General features: G+C 35.8%; 2 protein-coding genes and 1 long non-coding RNA gene across 7 annotated transcripts; 2 read left to right on the top strand and 1 right to left on the bottom strand.

Annotated features, from left to right (window-relative positions):
- The first annotated feature begins 1,100 nt into the window (after positions 1-1,100).
- On the top strand, positions 1,101-2,675 carry LOC114873189 (peroxisomal membrane protein 2). The gene is made up of 5 exons (XM_029181252.2): positions 1,101-1,638; positions 1,730-1,825; positions 1,905-2,052; positions 2,131-2,250; positions 2,341-2,675. The coding sequence occupies exons 1-5, from the start codon at positions 1,541-1,543 to the stop codon at positions 2,425-2,427; spliced, it is 549 nt and encodes a 182-aa protein (XP_029037085.2). The 5' UTR covers positions 1,101-1,540; the 3' UTR covers positions 2,428-2,675.
- Positions 2,676-2,681: 6 nt separating this feature from the next.
- On the bottom strand, positions 2,682-16,364 carry LOC114873183 (serine/arginine repetitive matrix protein 2). Of its 5 annotated transcripts, none has more exons than XM_029181231.2 (10): positions 16,231-16,364; positions 15,427-15,668; positions 15,023-15,127; positions 10,969-11,250; positions 9,129-9,254; positions 8,971-9,049; positions 8,108-8,163; positions 6,016-8,028; positions 5,772-5,942; positions 2,682-4,576 (listed from the first exon to the last, which is right to left on the bottom strand). In XM_029181231.2, the coding sequence occupies exons 2-10, from the start codon at positions 15,654-15,656 to the stop codon at positions 4,426-4,428; spliced, it is 3,213 nt and encodes a 1,070-aa protein (XP_029037064.2). In that variant the 5' UTR covers positions 15,657-15,668; positions 16,231-16,364; the 3' UTR covers positions 2,682-4,425. The 5 variants fall into 5 exon arrangements, with proteins under 5 accessions (XP_029037064.2, XP_029037065.2, XP_029037068.2 ...); XM_029181233.2 differs by lacking the exon at positions 2,682-4,576 and adding an exon at positions 4,918-5,500 and having other exon boundaries at positions 16,231-16,362; XM_029181232.2 differs by lacking the exons at positions 15,023-15,127; positions 15,427-15,668; positions 16,231-16,364 and adding an exon at positions 12,692-14,995.
- On the top strand, positions 4,553-5,317 carry LOC114873192. The gene is made up of 2 exons (XR_003788895.2): positions 4,553-4,642; positions 4,726-5,317. It is a non-coding gene; the product is annotated as an uncharacterized LOC114873192 (long non-coding RNA).
- Positions 16,365-16,388: the final 24 nt, after the last annotated feature.

Below are 16,388 nucleotides of genomic sequence, written 5' to 3'. Positions count from 1 at the left end.
TTCCTTTCATCCCTACATCCCTTTCACCCCAGCATCGCTTATATCCCTGCAAACTTTATAATAAATATATTACAAAGACTGTTTCGAGTAAAGGTAAGTAAAGGTAAGTTAATTTTTCGCCAGAAATTTTGAAAAATTTAGTTCCCTTTTTCGCCACCAGAGGGCGCTGATTCGACGTCGACCTTTTAGTTCGCATTTTTGCCGCCAGAGGGCCAGAAATTGAGCAAGATATAGTTCCCTTTTTCGCCACCAGAGGGCGCTGATTCGACGTCGACCTTTTAGTTCACATTTTTGCCGCCAGAGGGCCAGAAATTGAGCAAGATATAGTTCCCTTTTTCGCCGCCAGAGTGCGCTGATTCGATGTCGAACTTTTAGTTCAAATTTTTGCCGCTAGGGGGCGCTATTTTTTCGAGAATTCCGCAAAAAATTCGAAAAAACAGCGCCCCCTAGCGGCAGAAATTTGAACTAAAATTTCCATGTCGAATCAGCGCCCCTGGTGGTGAAAAAAGGAACTAAATTTGTATAAAATCGCAGTCCTTATAGCCGCAAAAATTTCAACTCAATTTCAGGGAGGTACTGGGATGTGTGGAATGCAGGAATGTAAGTGATACAAGGATGTAAAGGATGCAGGGATGTAAGGGATGTTGGGATATAAAGACGGCTGGAATATGAGGAATGCAGAGATGTAAGGAATGTAGGGATGAAAAGAAGGTAGGGATTTAAGGGATGATAAGAATGTAGAGATTTAAGGGATGAAGGGATGTAAGGACTGTTGAGATGAAAAGAGTACAGGGATGTAAGGGAAGCAGGAGTGTAAAGGATGCAGGGATATAAGGAAGGCATACCGTGTGGATGTTGTTCGGTCGGATTTGTGCCTCGCGTGTGTGTGTGTGTGGGTGTGTTTGTGTTGTATTTGCCTATATCATGTATGGACCCCAAAGCACCGGTGATACTCTGCATACTGACATTCTGGCAACCGGGATGTCAGGGACCCCAATGCATCAGTGGCGCTCTCTGTATTCCGATCGCATATCGTTTTGGGGTGTCAGAGACCCCGTAGCACAATATTCAATGTGTAATAAGTACTTATGTATTGTTATGATATAATAATTATGAAAGATTTGTAAATAAATACAATTATGTAAAAAAAAAGAATAGTTACAAGGATAGTAATGATTTTATAACTAAATAAAATGTTGTGTATGTCACCTTTGATTAATTAAATACAAAGTGGTTTCACGAAAGTTTTGAAACCTATCAGTACTATGTATTTTTAATAATGTTCTATTATTATGATAAAATTTATTAAAATATAAAAGATGAATAATATTGATGCGGTGTATTTAATTATTTAATGCACAACCTAGTTGCGAACTATGTTAATTGAATTTGTATTCGGAGCATTTATATCCCAGCTGTAATATTATCTAGCATATACCGTTATCAGACCATCCATCTATTTTTTACAAGAACATCAAGTTTACGTCTCGTTTCTTCCCTATTAGTTGCTTAATAAACAGAGAAGAATTAAGCCATAAGAATGGCACTATCTAAACCAACGAATTTCATACTTCATCTTACTAGTGCTTATTTCGAGCGTCTTTATAATAGCCCATTAAAAACTAAAGCAATCACCAGGTATGTTACTTTTTCAAGTTGAGAGAAAGAATAAATAATAGATTTTATTAAATTGATGAATAAATATTATATGGCTACTTTTTTGTTTTAGTTGCATAATCGCCACTCTCGGAAATTTTATATCGCAAAAGATTTCTGGAGTAAGACGTCTCAATCAAGACAGCTTACTTGCTTTTGCTCTATTTGGGTAAATTTAATTTACTCAAATTTTGCGCTATAATTCGCATTCAGATTTTTTTGTATTAGAATATCATTCTATTTTATAGATTACTTTTTGGAGGACCAGCCCCACATTACTTTTATACTTTTATGCAACCATTACTGAAGAATCCTATTATACTTTTATTGGTAGAGAGATTGTTATATACACCATGTTATCAAGCATTAGCATTGTACATGATAGCTTTATTTGAGGTATAATCATTTACTTCATAGCTAATTTATATTCATAATTTAATACACTTTATCATATTAAAATTCATTTTACTACAGGGTAACACATATGAGGATTCTTACAAACAACTGAAAAAGTTGTACTTGCCTGTACTTACTGCCAACTTGAAATACATAACATTGTTACAGTATCTGAATTTGAAGTATGTTCCACCATTGGTAAGTATTATCATTGTGTAATAAATTGTTTCAGTATATATTTTCTGTTGTCTTAAATAAAAAATACATTTCTTGTAAATTTCTTTACAGTTACGTGTTCTGGTGGTAAATTTAATTGGTTTCTTCTGGGCCATATACCTTGCACAACAGAGATCCAAGCAATCAACAGGAAAATAACATATTAATACTTAATAAATTGGACTTATGGTGTTGTTAGGTATAAAATTAAGAACTTAAAAAGGGGACCATACTTGTTAGGGTTGATACATATTTTGCATGTACATTATGTAAATACTCATTCCAATGTTGAACTTTATTTTTATGTATGTATTGCAGTATAATATTGCAAATACCTGAATTAATGTGCAAACTATAAAGTAAGAATATTTATGAATAAACTATGTAAGAGCTTTGAAGGAAGGGAAGCAATGTTTTAAGCTTTTTAATTTAATCACACAACAACAATACAGAGTATATTACAGATATAATCAGAATTTTTTTCATATCAACGATGGTAACATTCGATGGCTGTAAATTATGAATAATAAATATTAATGTCAAAAGCCATGGTGGACAAAGTTTAACAAGTTTCACTTTTGCATACTCGTGAATTTCATTTCATGCTTCGTTAAAAGATTATGGTACTATAGAAAAACTGTTAGTGAAATGTTAAAATAACATTCTTTAAATTTACTAATTTTATAAAACAGGTATATTGAGATGAGAACATTTTTATTCAATAGATATGCATCAATGAAGAACCAGTATTGCAACACCATAACACTTGACAACTTCTTAATAAAACTGAGTCAGTCATTATGCAAGAGCTAATTCTATGTAGTTTTGTCTATCTAATTATAAACAACGTAGACTTTTCAAATATGACTTTAAACCCTATACATACATTTTCAAGACTTAACTTTGAATAATCAAGACTAGTCTAATTATGTCTTTTGGTACGCTGCCTGGCCTTATAGCCAAGAAAAAAACATTTTTGACTAGTGTTCAGATAAATTGAGTATTGCAAGTAAAAGAAAGTTCAAAAGTTTATCACTTTTATACTTTTTCTTTGCTTGATAAATGACTAGTAAGTTGTGACAATAAATAAATAAATAAATAATTAAACATTTAAATAAATATACAATTCTTTAAATATTGAGTATGTAGAATGAAAAGCAAATGAGCAAAGTGCTAGGTTTCATTATGCACAATAATATCTATGTACAAAAGGAACAGATGTAGAAGATTGCACTAAAATGTCAATTATAAAAATAATAAATATCAATTATAAATAAAATAGTCTAGTATGTTTAATTATCAATGGAATGTCTAGAATTTGACTAGCTGGTGTTTGTATAACAAACAATCACATGATTAAACAATCATGCAAATGTAGCACTACTTGTGTAGTATTAAATGAACTTTTAAATAATGGAATAGCTATTGAATAATAACGTGAGATCTTAAGAAGCTGCAATCAACATAGTTTATGATGTTTTATAATCATCATTGCCTCCTTATTGCTTAAATACTTAGATGTAAGTAAGTCTACGAAAAATGTCTTTATATGGAGACTTAAAATTCTCAAAGTTGTGACACAACATAATCCACATATATCCTTTTTTTTTTTAAAAACGATCATATCGCAAAATATTATATTCCTATTATTAAAATCTCATTCAATTACATTAAATTAAATAATAAATAATAAATAGAAATCGACTTTTTCTATTTTCAGATTAATAAATTTGCCCTAACAATTAACAGGATCATTGCACTGTAGTTACATTGAAATCACTAGCTTTGATCACCTGATTAAATTAAAACTGAAATTAAAATAATGAAATAAACTAATACTGAGACTGATGGCATTATGATGAATCACCACCAATGAGTATTATTAAGTCATGAGATCAAATGTGTAAATGCCTATTAAGAATTTACAAATACTTAAAGATCATGCATCAAACTTAGAATGGCGTTTCTTCTCTTAGTATCTTGAAATCATATTTTTTGATATCAGAAAATAGGTAAAACTTTCTTGTTAATAAACGTGATTTGTATTATGCAACAGTGTTAGAAAAAGCGTGAAAGAGACTTCCATGATCCATACCATTCCAAATCTGATACATAAAAAGGAACGTCGAGTGTCTTTCAGGGATCCAGTTGATCGCTTCAACGCGTGTACGATGGACTCCGACTTGGGAAACAACTTGATTGATGACTTGGACTTGACCAATTACTATGTCTGCTGCTTTCTGAACTACTCGGTGACGAGGGTGGTGTCGGAGTCGGTCGGTGATATGGAATTGGTCGCTTCCTGGCGCTAAAATGAATAACTGTCAATATTGTATAAAATTGTATATACAATGAAACATTTCTTCAAATTCAGGTAAATGTATATATTAATCAGAAATAATTACTATGTCCAAATTAACATCAAAATGTATGATTCAACGTATACTGTAATTACAGAAAGGAAATAGCAAACTAAACCATGCAATGCAATAAAATAAAATACCATGCAAAATAAAAATGTGTCACTTACCTTGGTGGAAGTTTGATCAAGGAAGATAGTGGATCAAAAATGATTCACAAAACACAATGAAAGAAATCTTGAACTAAAGAAAGAGGCTTGCTTTATAGCGGTAAATACATTTTATTTTGTGACATAAAATAAAAGAAAACTTCTACTGTAAATGTATAATTTACAATAATTTATAAGGAAAATACACGCATGCTACATCTACATGATATCTGTAGATTATTTATAAGCAATTTAGATAAAAATGAGAAACAAAACGAAAAAAAAAAAAATACGAAAGAAAAATCATACAAACATAAATATACTTGTTTGACGAAATACGATTCGTATTATCGATAAGAATTGAGTAAATACACACGTTTACTCTAGAAAACGAAACGTAATTATCGAACTTATTGTTTACAGAGTAGAAATTTTCATTAGTGTCTAAAAATAATCCCTTAGAAAATTACTTGATGTTATATCGTTAAAAATTATTTAATAATAATGTTTCATACTATTTACGAGACTATAATAAAACGACACGACTCATAATCACGCTTATTCAATAATTATTAAACTATTCATTTGTATCTGTCATTTGCTTGTATGAAAATGAAATCCGGTATGCATTTTTACTACTACATTATATAATCGTAGGAAAATAAAAGAAACATCTGTGCCAAGCCGTAACTTTATCTTCTATGCCTGTCCCTCGATCTGTCCCTGTAGGACACAATACAAAATGGCATTAGTTTAATCATACAATTTAAACCTTATGTACTTATCGGATACCATCGCTTTGCTTGTTCTTACGACAATTTTTTCAAAATGAATCAATAGCGAGAAACAAAATAAAAAATGCAAATAAATACGAAGATAAAAATAAAGGTTTGGAAAAGGTAGACATCTCTACGGTCGATGCAGTGGTCTTACAAAATTTGGCTTGGTGCTCTGTAAAATCTGTTGCTACGAGGGTGTTCACCTTAACACCTACCTTGTAATACGACGTCTATCTAAGAAACTAGGTGAACCATGACGTCGTGGTATCGACGGAGAACGTGACCTACTCGAGGCTGAACTGCTGGAGGTTGAACGAGAAGACCTGCTAGAAACACTGCTTGATGATCTCGATGAGCTAGAGAAACTTCTACGACTATGCCTTGAACTGTGAACAGGAACAATAAATATTACAACAATAATCATAACATGTTACTAATTATTATTAAAATATAATTTACCTTAAAGAAGAACGTGAACTGCTTCTAGAGCGACTTCTCTTTTCTTTATCCCGTGATATCCTAGACAATGACCGTGATCGGCTCCTCGACTTCTTCGATAATGACCGACTTCTAGATTTTTTCGACAACGACCGACTTCGTGATTTCTTCGACAACGACCTACTCCTCGACTTTTTCGACAACGAACGACTCCTGGACCTTTTCGATAACGACCTGGTCCTACTTCTGGACCTTGACTTCTCTGGAGAACGAGAAGGAGACTTTTTCGAACGCGAGGGCGACCTCGAACGGGAGTTTTTCGACTCCGAAGAAGACCTCGATCTGGTTAATCTCTTTGATCTTGTCGGTGATTTTGGTGATTTCTTGGATCTCGAAGGTGAGACAGAAGATTTATGCCTAGGAGATACAGACTTCTTGCTTCTCGATGGGGAACGTGATTTCTTCTCTCTGGAGATTGACCTCGAACGATGTCTAGGCGATCTGGGAGACCTTTTCTCCGCAGACGTCGACCTTGTGTGCACTCTGGAAGGCGATCTAGAGTAGGATTTATCTCTTGAAGAATGTTTCTTGGAAACAGGTGAATTCTTCTTTGAAGTGGATGGAGATGCAGATCCTTGCTTAGACTTGTTCACGTTGTTCGATAGAGGAGGAGGCGGTGATTCGCTCGGAGAACGCAGTTTTATCGTTGCGTCTTTGTCAGCTATTGCCGGAGGTGGCGAGTGCGGTGGTGATTTGCCTTGCGACGAACATTTCCACGAACCGTACAACCATAACGCTAAAATAAGCGGAGACTTTTTCTTAGGAGTACTCGGTGATGATTCCTGATGATTCGCTTCGGCTGCCACACTTGGAGACCTTGAGGCTACTTTATTCGACACCTGGGACATGGGAGGAGGTGATTCACTAGGGGACCGTATTTTTATAGCTGCCTCTTCTCGTGTTAACGGTAACGCGGGTGACGGCGATCTGCTCGACACTGGAGACTGAATAGCAGGTAGGTGAGACGAGACAGGTGATTTTGACTTAGACTTTTCTTCAGCAGGACCAATTGCGTTTTGTACCATTTTCGGTGGTTCATTTGGTAAAGCTATATCAAGGATATTGTCATCTTTCTTCTCTTCCTTAACTTTAATAGGATTTATTGCCTTCTTACCAATGGATTCTCGAGCCTTCGCGGCTAATCCACTCTGTAAACGTTTCAAAGTATGTAACTCTTTTATCTTCTCTTCGTCTTCGGGTTTCGGCTCGTCGTCCGCCATGTCGGTTTCATCTTCGCTGGAAGATCGTAGCCTGACCCTGGGAGTAATTGTTCTCAATTTCCTCGTTCTAGAGCTAGAGCGAGACTTTCGTTTACTACCATCGCGATTCTTCTTCTCGTCACGCTTCTTCTTCTCCTCCGATATCTGTTTATACCGTTCTGGATTCTTCCTTACCGGAGAATAGCTCAAGGTGGATCGTCTAGATCTACTTCTAGTCCTGCTGCGACTTCTACGACGTTCTCTAGATCTTTCTCGTCTGTCCCTTTGCCTTCTGGGTGATCTTGATCTCCTTCGCGAATCAGACCTACGACGCCAGGGAACAGGTGATGGTCTGCGTCGCGACCCGTAGCGATCGTACCTTGACCGACTCCTGCTTCTGGATACAGAGTATCTGTTATATCTTCTAGGAGATCTTGAAATCCTTCTTCTCCTAGGCGAAGGACTAACTCGTCGCGATCTTGAGTATCTTCTAGGAGATCTTCCTCTGTCGATTCTACTTCTCGACGGTGATCTATGACGCCGTGGTGGAGGACTCTTGTGCACAACGACTGGTGACTTATCCCTCTTCTCTGGAACAATCTTCTTGATGGGAGAATCTTTCTTTTTGATTGGCGGAGTTTCATTTCTACCCTTTTCTTGCTTCTTTGGAGAACGATTCGAGCGAGACTCTTTTGTTACATTTACTGTTTCGTCGTTCTTTGTCTTTTCCACGGCTTTGTCATGTTTCATAGACTTCCTTGGCCTTTCTGACGAGCTAAACAATTTATGTATATGTTATTTAAGATTCTAATTCTGGACATGAATTTTGAAAGTGATTATCTTTATAAATATACCTGTCCGTCGAACTCTCAGATGACTGATGCTTCCTCTTGACAGCTACTTTCTTCTTCTAGAAGAAGAATAGTACAGATTATTAAATTAAACACCATTATCTAACGAACACCGATCATGCATATGTATTTGTTAGTAGGATTAAAAAAAAAGAGAGAGAGATTGCAATTATTAAGACTTTTTGGAGTCTGCTCATTTGCTCTAATACAAATATACATGATATGTATGTAATGTTTAGACTAAAAGTTTGTGTACTGATAGAGAAAATAAAAATCAGAAGTAGGTGAACATTGTATGCCGTTAATATACTTTGCATTGCACCTGTATCAAAGAACAAGCAGTCTCCTATTTATTATTATCTCGCAAAATGTGATGGTGCTCGACACAAAACGAGTGAAAAGGCAACAACAATCGCAAAATTCGTACGAATAGAAAAATCACAAATTATTTATTACATTGATTAGCGGCATATCTGGTACTCACTCAGGGAATATATCCTGTCAAATGGCGCTGATAATTACAAACAATACTGAGATTTACACTTTTGAAATAATGACTGTTAATTTTTTTTTCTTTTTTTTTTTTGAAAATCAGATGAAAATCTTTACAGAAACAAGCAATGAATCATGCTTATTCAAAGTTAGGCAGCAACACAAATATTTGATAATCCAATGTTTTAATTAACAAACTAATTAGGGGAAGGGATAAAATGAACGTAAAAGTAGAATGTCGCATGCACCTGCTTCACGTGCTAAGGTATATATGAATATAGAGATTTATAAATATGTATATGTATGTATAGAAAGATAGAGAGAGAGGAAGAGAGAAATTTTATATCCGTTTCCTTCGTATTTGTTTCTCCTACCTCGTGCTTTTCTTTTGCCTCAGCTTTAGACTTCTTCTTCTTCTTTTTCTTTTTCTTCTTTGATTCTGTTTCAGAAGAACTATGCAACATACAATTACATTATATTAATAAACACATGAATACTTATAAAAGAAGTTACTTTTAAATTATATTATTACCTGCTATCATCTGACGCTTCACTAGAATCACTATCAGAGGAACTAGCCTCAGTCTTCTTGTGTTTCTTTTCCTTTTTCTTCTTTTTAGATTTTTCTTTTTTCTTGCTAGCCTTTGGCGATTCCGACCTAAGGAATTCATTTGTCATTAATAAAAGTTTCACTGAATGCAATCATAATTTTGTTTGTTTATTTGTATTCTTATTTTTTTTCTTTTTTAAATAATATTTATTTATTAATTCTTGCAGTGGGCGTCTTCCTGTCGACAAGTGCATACCTTGTGCTGACAATAAAGAAAGCTGTAGTACAATGTATCCGTGTGTGAAACAAATACTTTATTCTAATGATACAAGCTACCTGCTTTTCGATCAAAGTAACGAACAAATTTGAAAAATTAAGAATTCAGAACGCGTGTATTCCGACGGAATTTTGCACTGAACTATTTCAGCATCTGGATAAGGTATTGAATTGAAAGAAAAATAAAATGGAAACTAACTTATTTATATATGTATATATATATAGAGAGAGAGAGAGAGAGAGGAAATGCAGCATGTTAACAGTTTACTTGTCAATATATAAAAAATAAAAGAATAAATAAAACTGATTTTATTTCACCGCAATCCCAAGTGAATTAAGTAATAAAAAATATAAATACAACGATACATATACAGGTGAAAGTCACAATATTGGGCTATAGCTAACAAACCGACTACATAATCACTCATTTGAAAGATTTGGTTTATCATACTTCTTTCCAATCATTGTTACTCTACTATCTAAGATTATTTATACATATGCAGAAACCAAATCTTTCAAAAATTTTACAAAAGACAAGTATACAAAATATGAGGAGTATTGATATAATATGGGATTAGCATTACCTTGATAACCATCGATAGGGACGGACTTGTCAGAAAAAAATAGAGAGATGACATTAACAACAAGCTTTATCGATAACAACAACAAAGATAGAAATGCATGATTTACGCGTCAGATTAAACGTTATTTTAATTAGAAATAAAGAAACCGCGATATTGAAAATTGTACATCAAGTAAATGTTTGCCCATTACGCATATTCCTTACACCATCATCATTGAATCCAAACATATATTATAATTTATTATACTGATGTTACACGAATTGGAGTATAGCAAACATTTACCTCTGATTTGCGCCTGTGAGACAAAATACCTAAACATAATGCAACGAATGGACTCGATTATCTTTTTTTTTTTTTTCATTTCTCAATACAGAGTATAATATCATTTTCTCAAGAGTGTTTTTTTCTTTTTTTTGAAAGTAGACGCGACGACCACACTTACCTACTGAGCCTACTGGGTAGGCACTCAGTCCTCCTCAGTTCTGTTTGAAACAGAGAAAGGTGTATGGGACATGAAATAGTAGGTGAGTCATGAGTCAGTATCTGACAAGAGGTGTGTAGTAAGCAAATGAACGAGTGTGGATTTGCGGTAAATGAATAATTAACCGGGGGAGGAGAGGAACTACTACAGGGGGATGTTTGTTCGGTCTTGGAACCTGGATTCATGTTCGTTATTTCTGCAAATAAATGTAATTTTTACTTAACAATTAAGCCACCTTATAAGTGTACATATATTATAACATTGCACTATAATATAACAAATATTGACTACTATTTTATTCCTACTATACTATATAGTATGCTGTAGTAATACTACTGCTACGCCATAGTATACAGTGTTGTTATCCAATTATACCACAGCACAATGTAACAATATATATACAATTATCGTAAGTTTTCACAATCATTGGAACACAGAATCCAGCCTCCACTGACCCGTGCACCATTACGTTGTCCTTTACCTTTCCTTCTTGTGCTTCTTTCCCTTTTTCTTCTTGATAGCGCTACCGGATCGTTTTCTCTTCTTTTTCTCCGGGGAGGCGGAGGTCGTGTTTGGTACTGGACTTGGTGTTCGAACCAGGTCGTACACTTTGCTAGCCGCCGCTCTTGCCTCCGCTTCGCGCGCGTGTCTTTCCGGATCTAGGCTACTTCCTTCCACGAAGAACTCCGATATGCCGAATGCCTCTCGTAGCTTGGCATTTTTCTCTTGTTGCGCCTCGGCAATCTGATGTGTCTCTCGAACGCTGAAAGAATACATAAACGCTGTAGTCCCAATTGAAATTAAATACACTGATTTAAGAAGAGTAAAAGCAACTGATGCCACGAATGTTTTCAACGAGGGATACCATATGTAATCACAATGACCCCGTGGATCAAGTTCGCACATAGAAACACGTGACCAGTGGAGCAAGAGACACATTTAACACGACACAGAGCTACGAGTATAAATAAACACACTTGAAATGGTGGAGGGAGCACCGTTAACCCATTTTGATATTTTACAATATCACTCGATGGTTCGAATAAGAAAGGGAAGGAGAATTCGTACCGCGTCGAGATTTTCACCGTCATCGTCGCGCGCGAAAGAACTTAGCGGGTTTCACGGCGATCCATCGAGCTAGCAGCAAAAGATATGAGAAATAAAGGGTTGATGGAGATTGTGCTCCTCGGAGTTGTCGCGATGAACGTCGATGAAAACGTCCGGACAATGCGGCAAGGTAGTGACATAACAGCAGAGAGGCTCTATACGAGGAGACCCCTCTTCTGCCCCACGACGTGAAAAGTACCAAGCGAGGCCGGGGTCGGTCGAGCCACCCCTACGCCAACGCTCGAGCGCGGATCAATACAATCCAGCTGTTCTCTTTTCTGCTATCCCTTTCGCGCCACTCGCCCGCTACACGCTCGAATTCAGCAGCCAACCGCTCGCTGGCTGCTCACCCCCCAGCTCAGCTTAACCGGGAAAATGATTTTTTTTTTTTCTCTACCCCCTCTTTTTGATTACCCTTTAACACGCTTTCACTCTGTTCTGTTAAATTTACCGAAAATTCTATTCAGCTAATTTTATCTTCAACATATTGTGAATCTAATAATTAGATCTTTTGGCTTTTAGAAATTCTAAGAATCTTAATTTGAATGTTCACAGCGTGTCAAAGGGTAACAATTGTTTACACGAAAATGTTTCCCTTTCATAAGGGATTAGGGAGTCAACAGTATGAGTCATTCCCAGTGTGAAGAGAAAAGCTGTTTGCCTTTTTAATCTCTTTTCACCCTCCGTTCTTTTTATTCATCCTCTATTAAAGCTGGACTTTCCTTTAACATTTTCTAGCCAACTACTATCTGTATTAATGTTCAAAGCTATTACAACTAGTTACATAAATAGGATCAATGAATAGTTTTTATGGCATCTCTAGGTTGCTTCTTCTATTAAGACTGAGCAAGACATACTCTTTATATACCTCAAGAATAGAAGTGAGCGTTTCAATTTTTATTTGAAATAAAATCTTTGTTCTGCTGTAACTTGATATTAATTTGACATCTCCATTGGCAATATAATTATTTTGTAATTATTGTTAAGCCTTGAAGAGAGTTAAACAGGAGTAGATACAGATACCGATTAGAGATATTAAATATCCCTGTAATCAGAGAAATCTAATTTTTGAATATGCAAATAAAATATAAAATCACCTGACGACGGAGCGTATATTGCTTCGCCGTCCGGCGAGTAGATGCAGTTGTATACGTTGACAACAGCAACAATGTTGTCGCATCTGCAATTGTGCACGCTTCTTTCCATTCGCAGCTTGTAACTTCCTCTTCCTGGATCTCTTCGCGACCTTCTGTCGATCCAAGAAGAAATTTCCACGCCACAGGGTCTCGAAGAAGGCGCGACCGTCGGCTGGACCGCGTCCACGTGCTGGCTTCGACGGAGACACCGTTACGGACATGGTCATTCCTCGAGTATAAACAGCCAACTGAATCCCTCTCGCTCCTCTGATCCTCTTAAACTAATAATCGCGTCGTGGATCCTCTTGAACTTGTTTCCCCTGTAAATTCTCTTCTCTGCTACGAGGCACAACGTTGTTTAATCCCTTGAAACCTTTGTTTTTTACATTTGTTATTCATCAAGCGAGACACAGCGTGTCTACAACGAAGATCCACGATAGCTTCCGGTGTCGTTGTCATTAAATCGTTTCATTTCGTTCAACATCCAATTTCCTAGACCATCAATCCCGTAGGGTCTGAATAATTAACGACCGGTAATTAGATGAGCATTAAGGACGATCGGCCGCTAATTTACGCTAAGGAGCTCTGCCGGTCGGGCCACGCTCTGCAAGTACTTCCGATGCAGCTTAATCCCCTTTTCGAGGGAGGCTTTGATAGTTTCGGAGGGTGGAGGCACAGGTAATGGCTTCCTCCCACGATTACAGCAGCACCGTTGCTCTTCTATTCAAAGCTCCTGGCAAGAACAATCATCCGGTGACAATGACGACAAACGTCAGCTTTCCTATGTCCCGTTGGATTTTTTTTTTTTTCTTCTCTTTCTCTGGTAGTCGTTGAATAATTTTTTTTTTTTTTTTCGTCGTGTCGCTTGATCGATTGCTTCCCCCCAGAGTAATCAACGCTGAAACGAGCTTCTCCCTAAATCATCCCTTCTTACTTCATTTCTAGTTGGAATTGCTCCATCAACCTCCGGACTGTTCTTCGTAGATCTTCTCTTTTGTGCTTTGTACAGTATTATAGATTGTATATTTTAGTGTAAGAATATAAGAGTATATCGTGGTTGTATTTCAGCTTAGACTAAGGAAGACTTCGGATCAGGCACACCATCGTCGTACGACGAGATTTTGGTATTTCTAAATTAATTATCGTCGACTGATCGACTCGGAGACACATGGATTATCTGGAATATAATTTAGATTCTTTGTCAACTTTTTGATCCCTTTCTCAATCAATTAGAGACACGTGGGGATTGTCTTCTCCCTATCTTGCGAGCTTTATTACTTGCGTTTCTTGGCGGATGAAATTTCAATAATTATGAAATTATTATTTACTCGAGCACGTATTAATCTCTTCTTTTTCAAATTATATTTACGTACCTTATAGTTACACTTAAACGCGACGACTTAACACTTAATTGAATATACTAATATCGATGGACTACACGCTAATGGAAGACTTTTGTGATTTTCTTATCGAACGTATCACGAGATCGTTACATGTTCCCTTTTTTAAATTCCTTTTTATTCGTCGACGATTCGTGGATATACGTCGAGAGTCGACGACGCGGAGCGTCGCAACGCCGGTCCATCCTCGCACTGAGGCGGAAAAGTCGAGTGAGAGATGCTGGAACAAACTCTCCCTCTCCCCTCGTCCCGATGGATATATAGCTGTTTCTCTTCTCTTTCTGTACACCCTTCGACTCTCCCTTTTCGTGGGTGGCGCCGGCGCTATGGGGTACGTCGATATCGTCGGCGTAATATCACTGAAAGCCGGCTCGAGGGAACGCGAACGTCTCCACCCTCCAATAATATTGGGTTTAGCGGGAACCTGAGCCTCGACGAGGGGGTGCAAGTGCTCGAAGATTGCATTTACACGAGCTTCCAGTAGAGTAACTATTGGGCTCTTGCCCCGAGGGCTCTCGCGATCACGATCTTCAGATTTTCAAGGGATCTTAGAGACGCACACAATTTTGTAGAATGTACATAAGAGATCCTAAGGTTTTCAAAGTTTGAAGAGAGAAAAGCTTAAGAAAAATTGAAACTGTTTTCTGGCAATGTTTCTGCCTAAAGATAAGATCTTTTATATGTTTATACTCGTGTGACCAATGAGATTTTTAATAAAATATACAAACAGGTTACAGAAAGTGGCTGTCTTATATCGCATACAACATACTTCCTCTCAAACATGGATTCTCTGTTTATTTATTTTAGCAGAATTTCAATATATAATTTGTAATATCATGTATAAATGCAGAAATGTAACATTAAGAGTAAAATAAATAAAGACTGTACTTACTTTACACGGCCAAATTCATCCCTAGATATTACTGGTTTAGTATCTGTTCCCATTAACATGGATCTGTATGATTCTACTTTTTTTGTTACCTCCTCACTTGTAAACCTGTAAAGTAAAATCCAAATATTAATACAATACAAAAATCCTGGCAAATATTAATTTTATTAATTATCTGTCCATAGAAAGTACATTGGCTAAGAAATATACACCAGAGATATACATTGAAGCCAAAGGTAAGCTAAATCCAATTGAAGTTTAAAATCTAATTTAGTATTGGGTTCAAGGAGTCAATAAAGCTACACATTTATTACATATGTCATTTTTGAACTTCTTTTTAAGAAAACTATTTTATTCTTCATTTTTAAATTCTCTGTTGTATGATTCATTAGTATAAAAATACCTACCCCTGTTCTTCTAAAATATCTGCTAATTCTGCACATTTTACTTCGACTTTTCTTTTTCTAACATGATCTAGGATTTCTTTGTTAGGTTGTTTATTCAGCTGATCCAATTTTCCTTCATCAGTTTTATAGGTGACTTTATCCTTTGCTTTGCGTATAATTGCCCAATTTCTTTGGACATGTCCATTAGTTCCAGAACCACGTGGTGTTTGTAATCCAATTCCATTATACATTTTGTATTATACCTGCAATATAAAATACAAATATCTTTTGTTAATATTATTATTGTAAACAAACATATGATATACTATTACTTTATATAATTTACATAATATGGGTTCATTAATTAAATAAGTTTCATCACATATGTTATATCACAGTATTAATATTTTACTTGAATTATAGTCTATGAAGAAATAGGAAGTTTAAATAAATGTTATCAATATTTTTTCTATAGTTGTACAGGTACAAGAAATAAAAGAACATTTCTATAGGCAATTAAAGATTAATAAATATGCTAACAATGAATGACAGTAAGTAATAATAGACATAGTGGCCACATTTAAAAACCTAAATAAAGATTTCCATTACAGCAATTACAAGATAAACTATAATAATCTTTTTAAGCATCATACAAATCTGAACTGAATTGTAACGAATTAATTAATAATATGTCACGATCAAAGTAATAACTCAAAAGGGAACAGGAAGGTAGGTTAGAATATAATACACCCAAATCAATTATCGATCCGGCGAATGCTGCGCAAATTTCACGGCTATATGTTTTATAATACTGTAAAATATTACCTTAGCATTAGTAATAGTAGTGACAATCTTGTTGTGCCATCCAGAGAAATGTCGATTTCCCGAGTTATTGCAAAATGAAATCGATCACTGAAAAAAAACAACGAGCACCGCGATTTCTGTGGCGTTACAGTTTCACGCGGCAGCCTCGAAACTTACTG

Source organism: Osmia bicornis, chromosome 12 (assembly GCF_907164935.1).
Source record: "Osmia bicornis bicornis chromosome 12, iOsmBic2.1, whole genome shotgun sequence".
NCBI lineage: Eukaryota > Metazoa > Arthropoda > Insecta > Hymenoptera > Megachilidae > Osmia > Osmia bicornis.
Note: the sequence above shows the minus strand (reverse complement) of the source record. Positions and strands in the feature narration are given on the sequence as shown.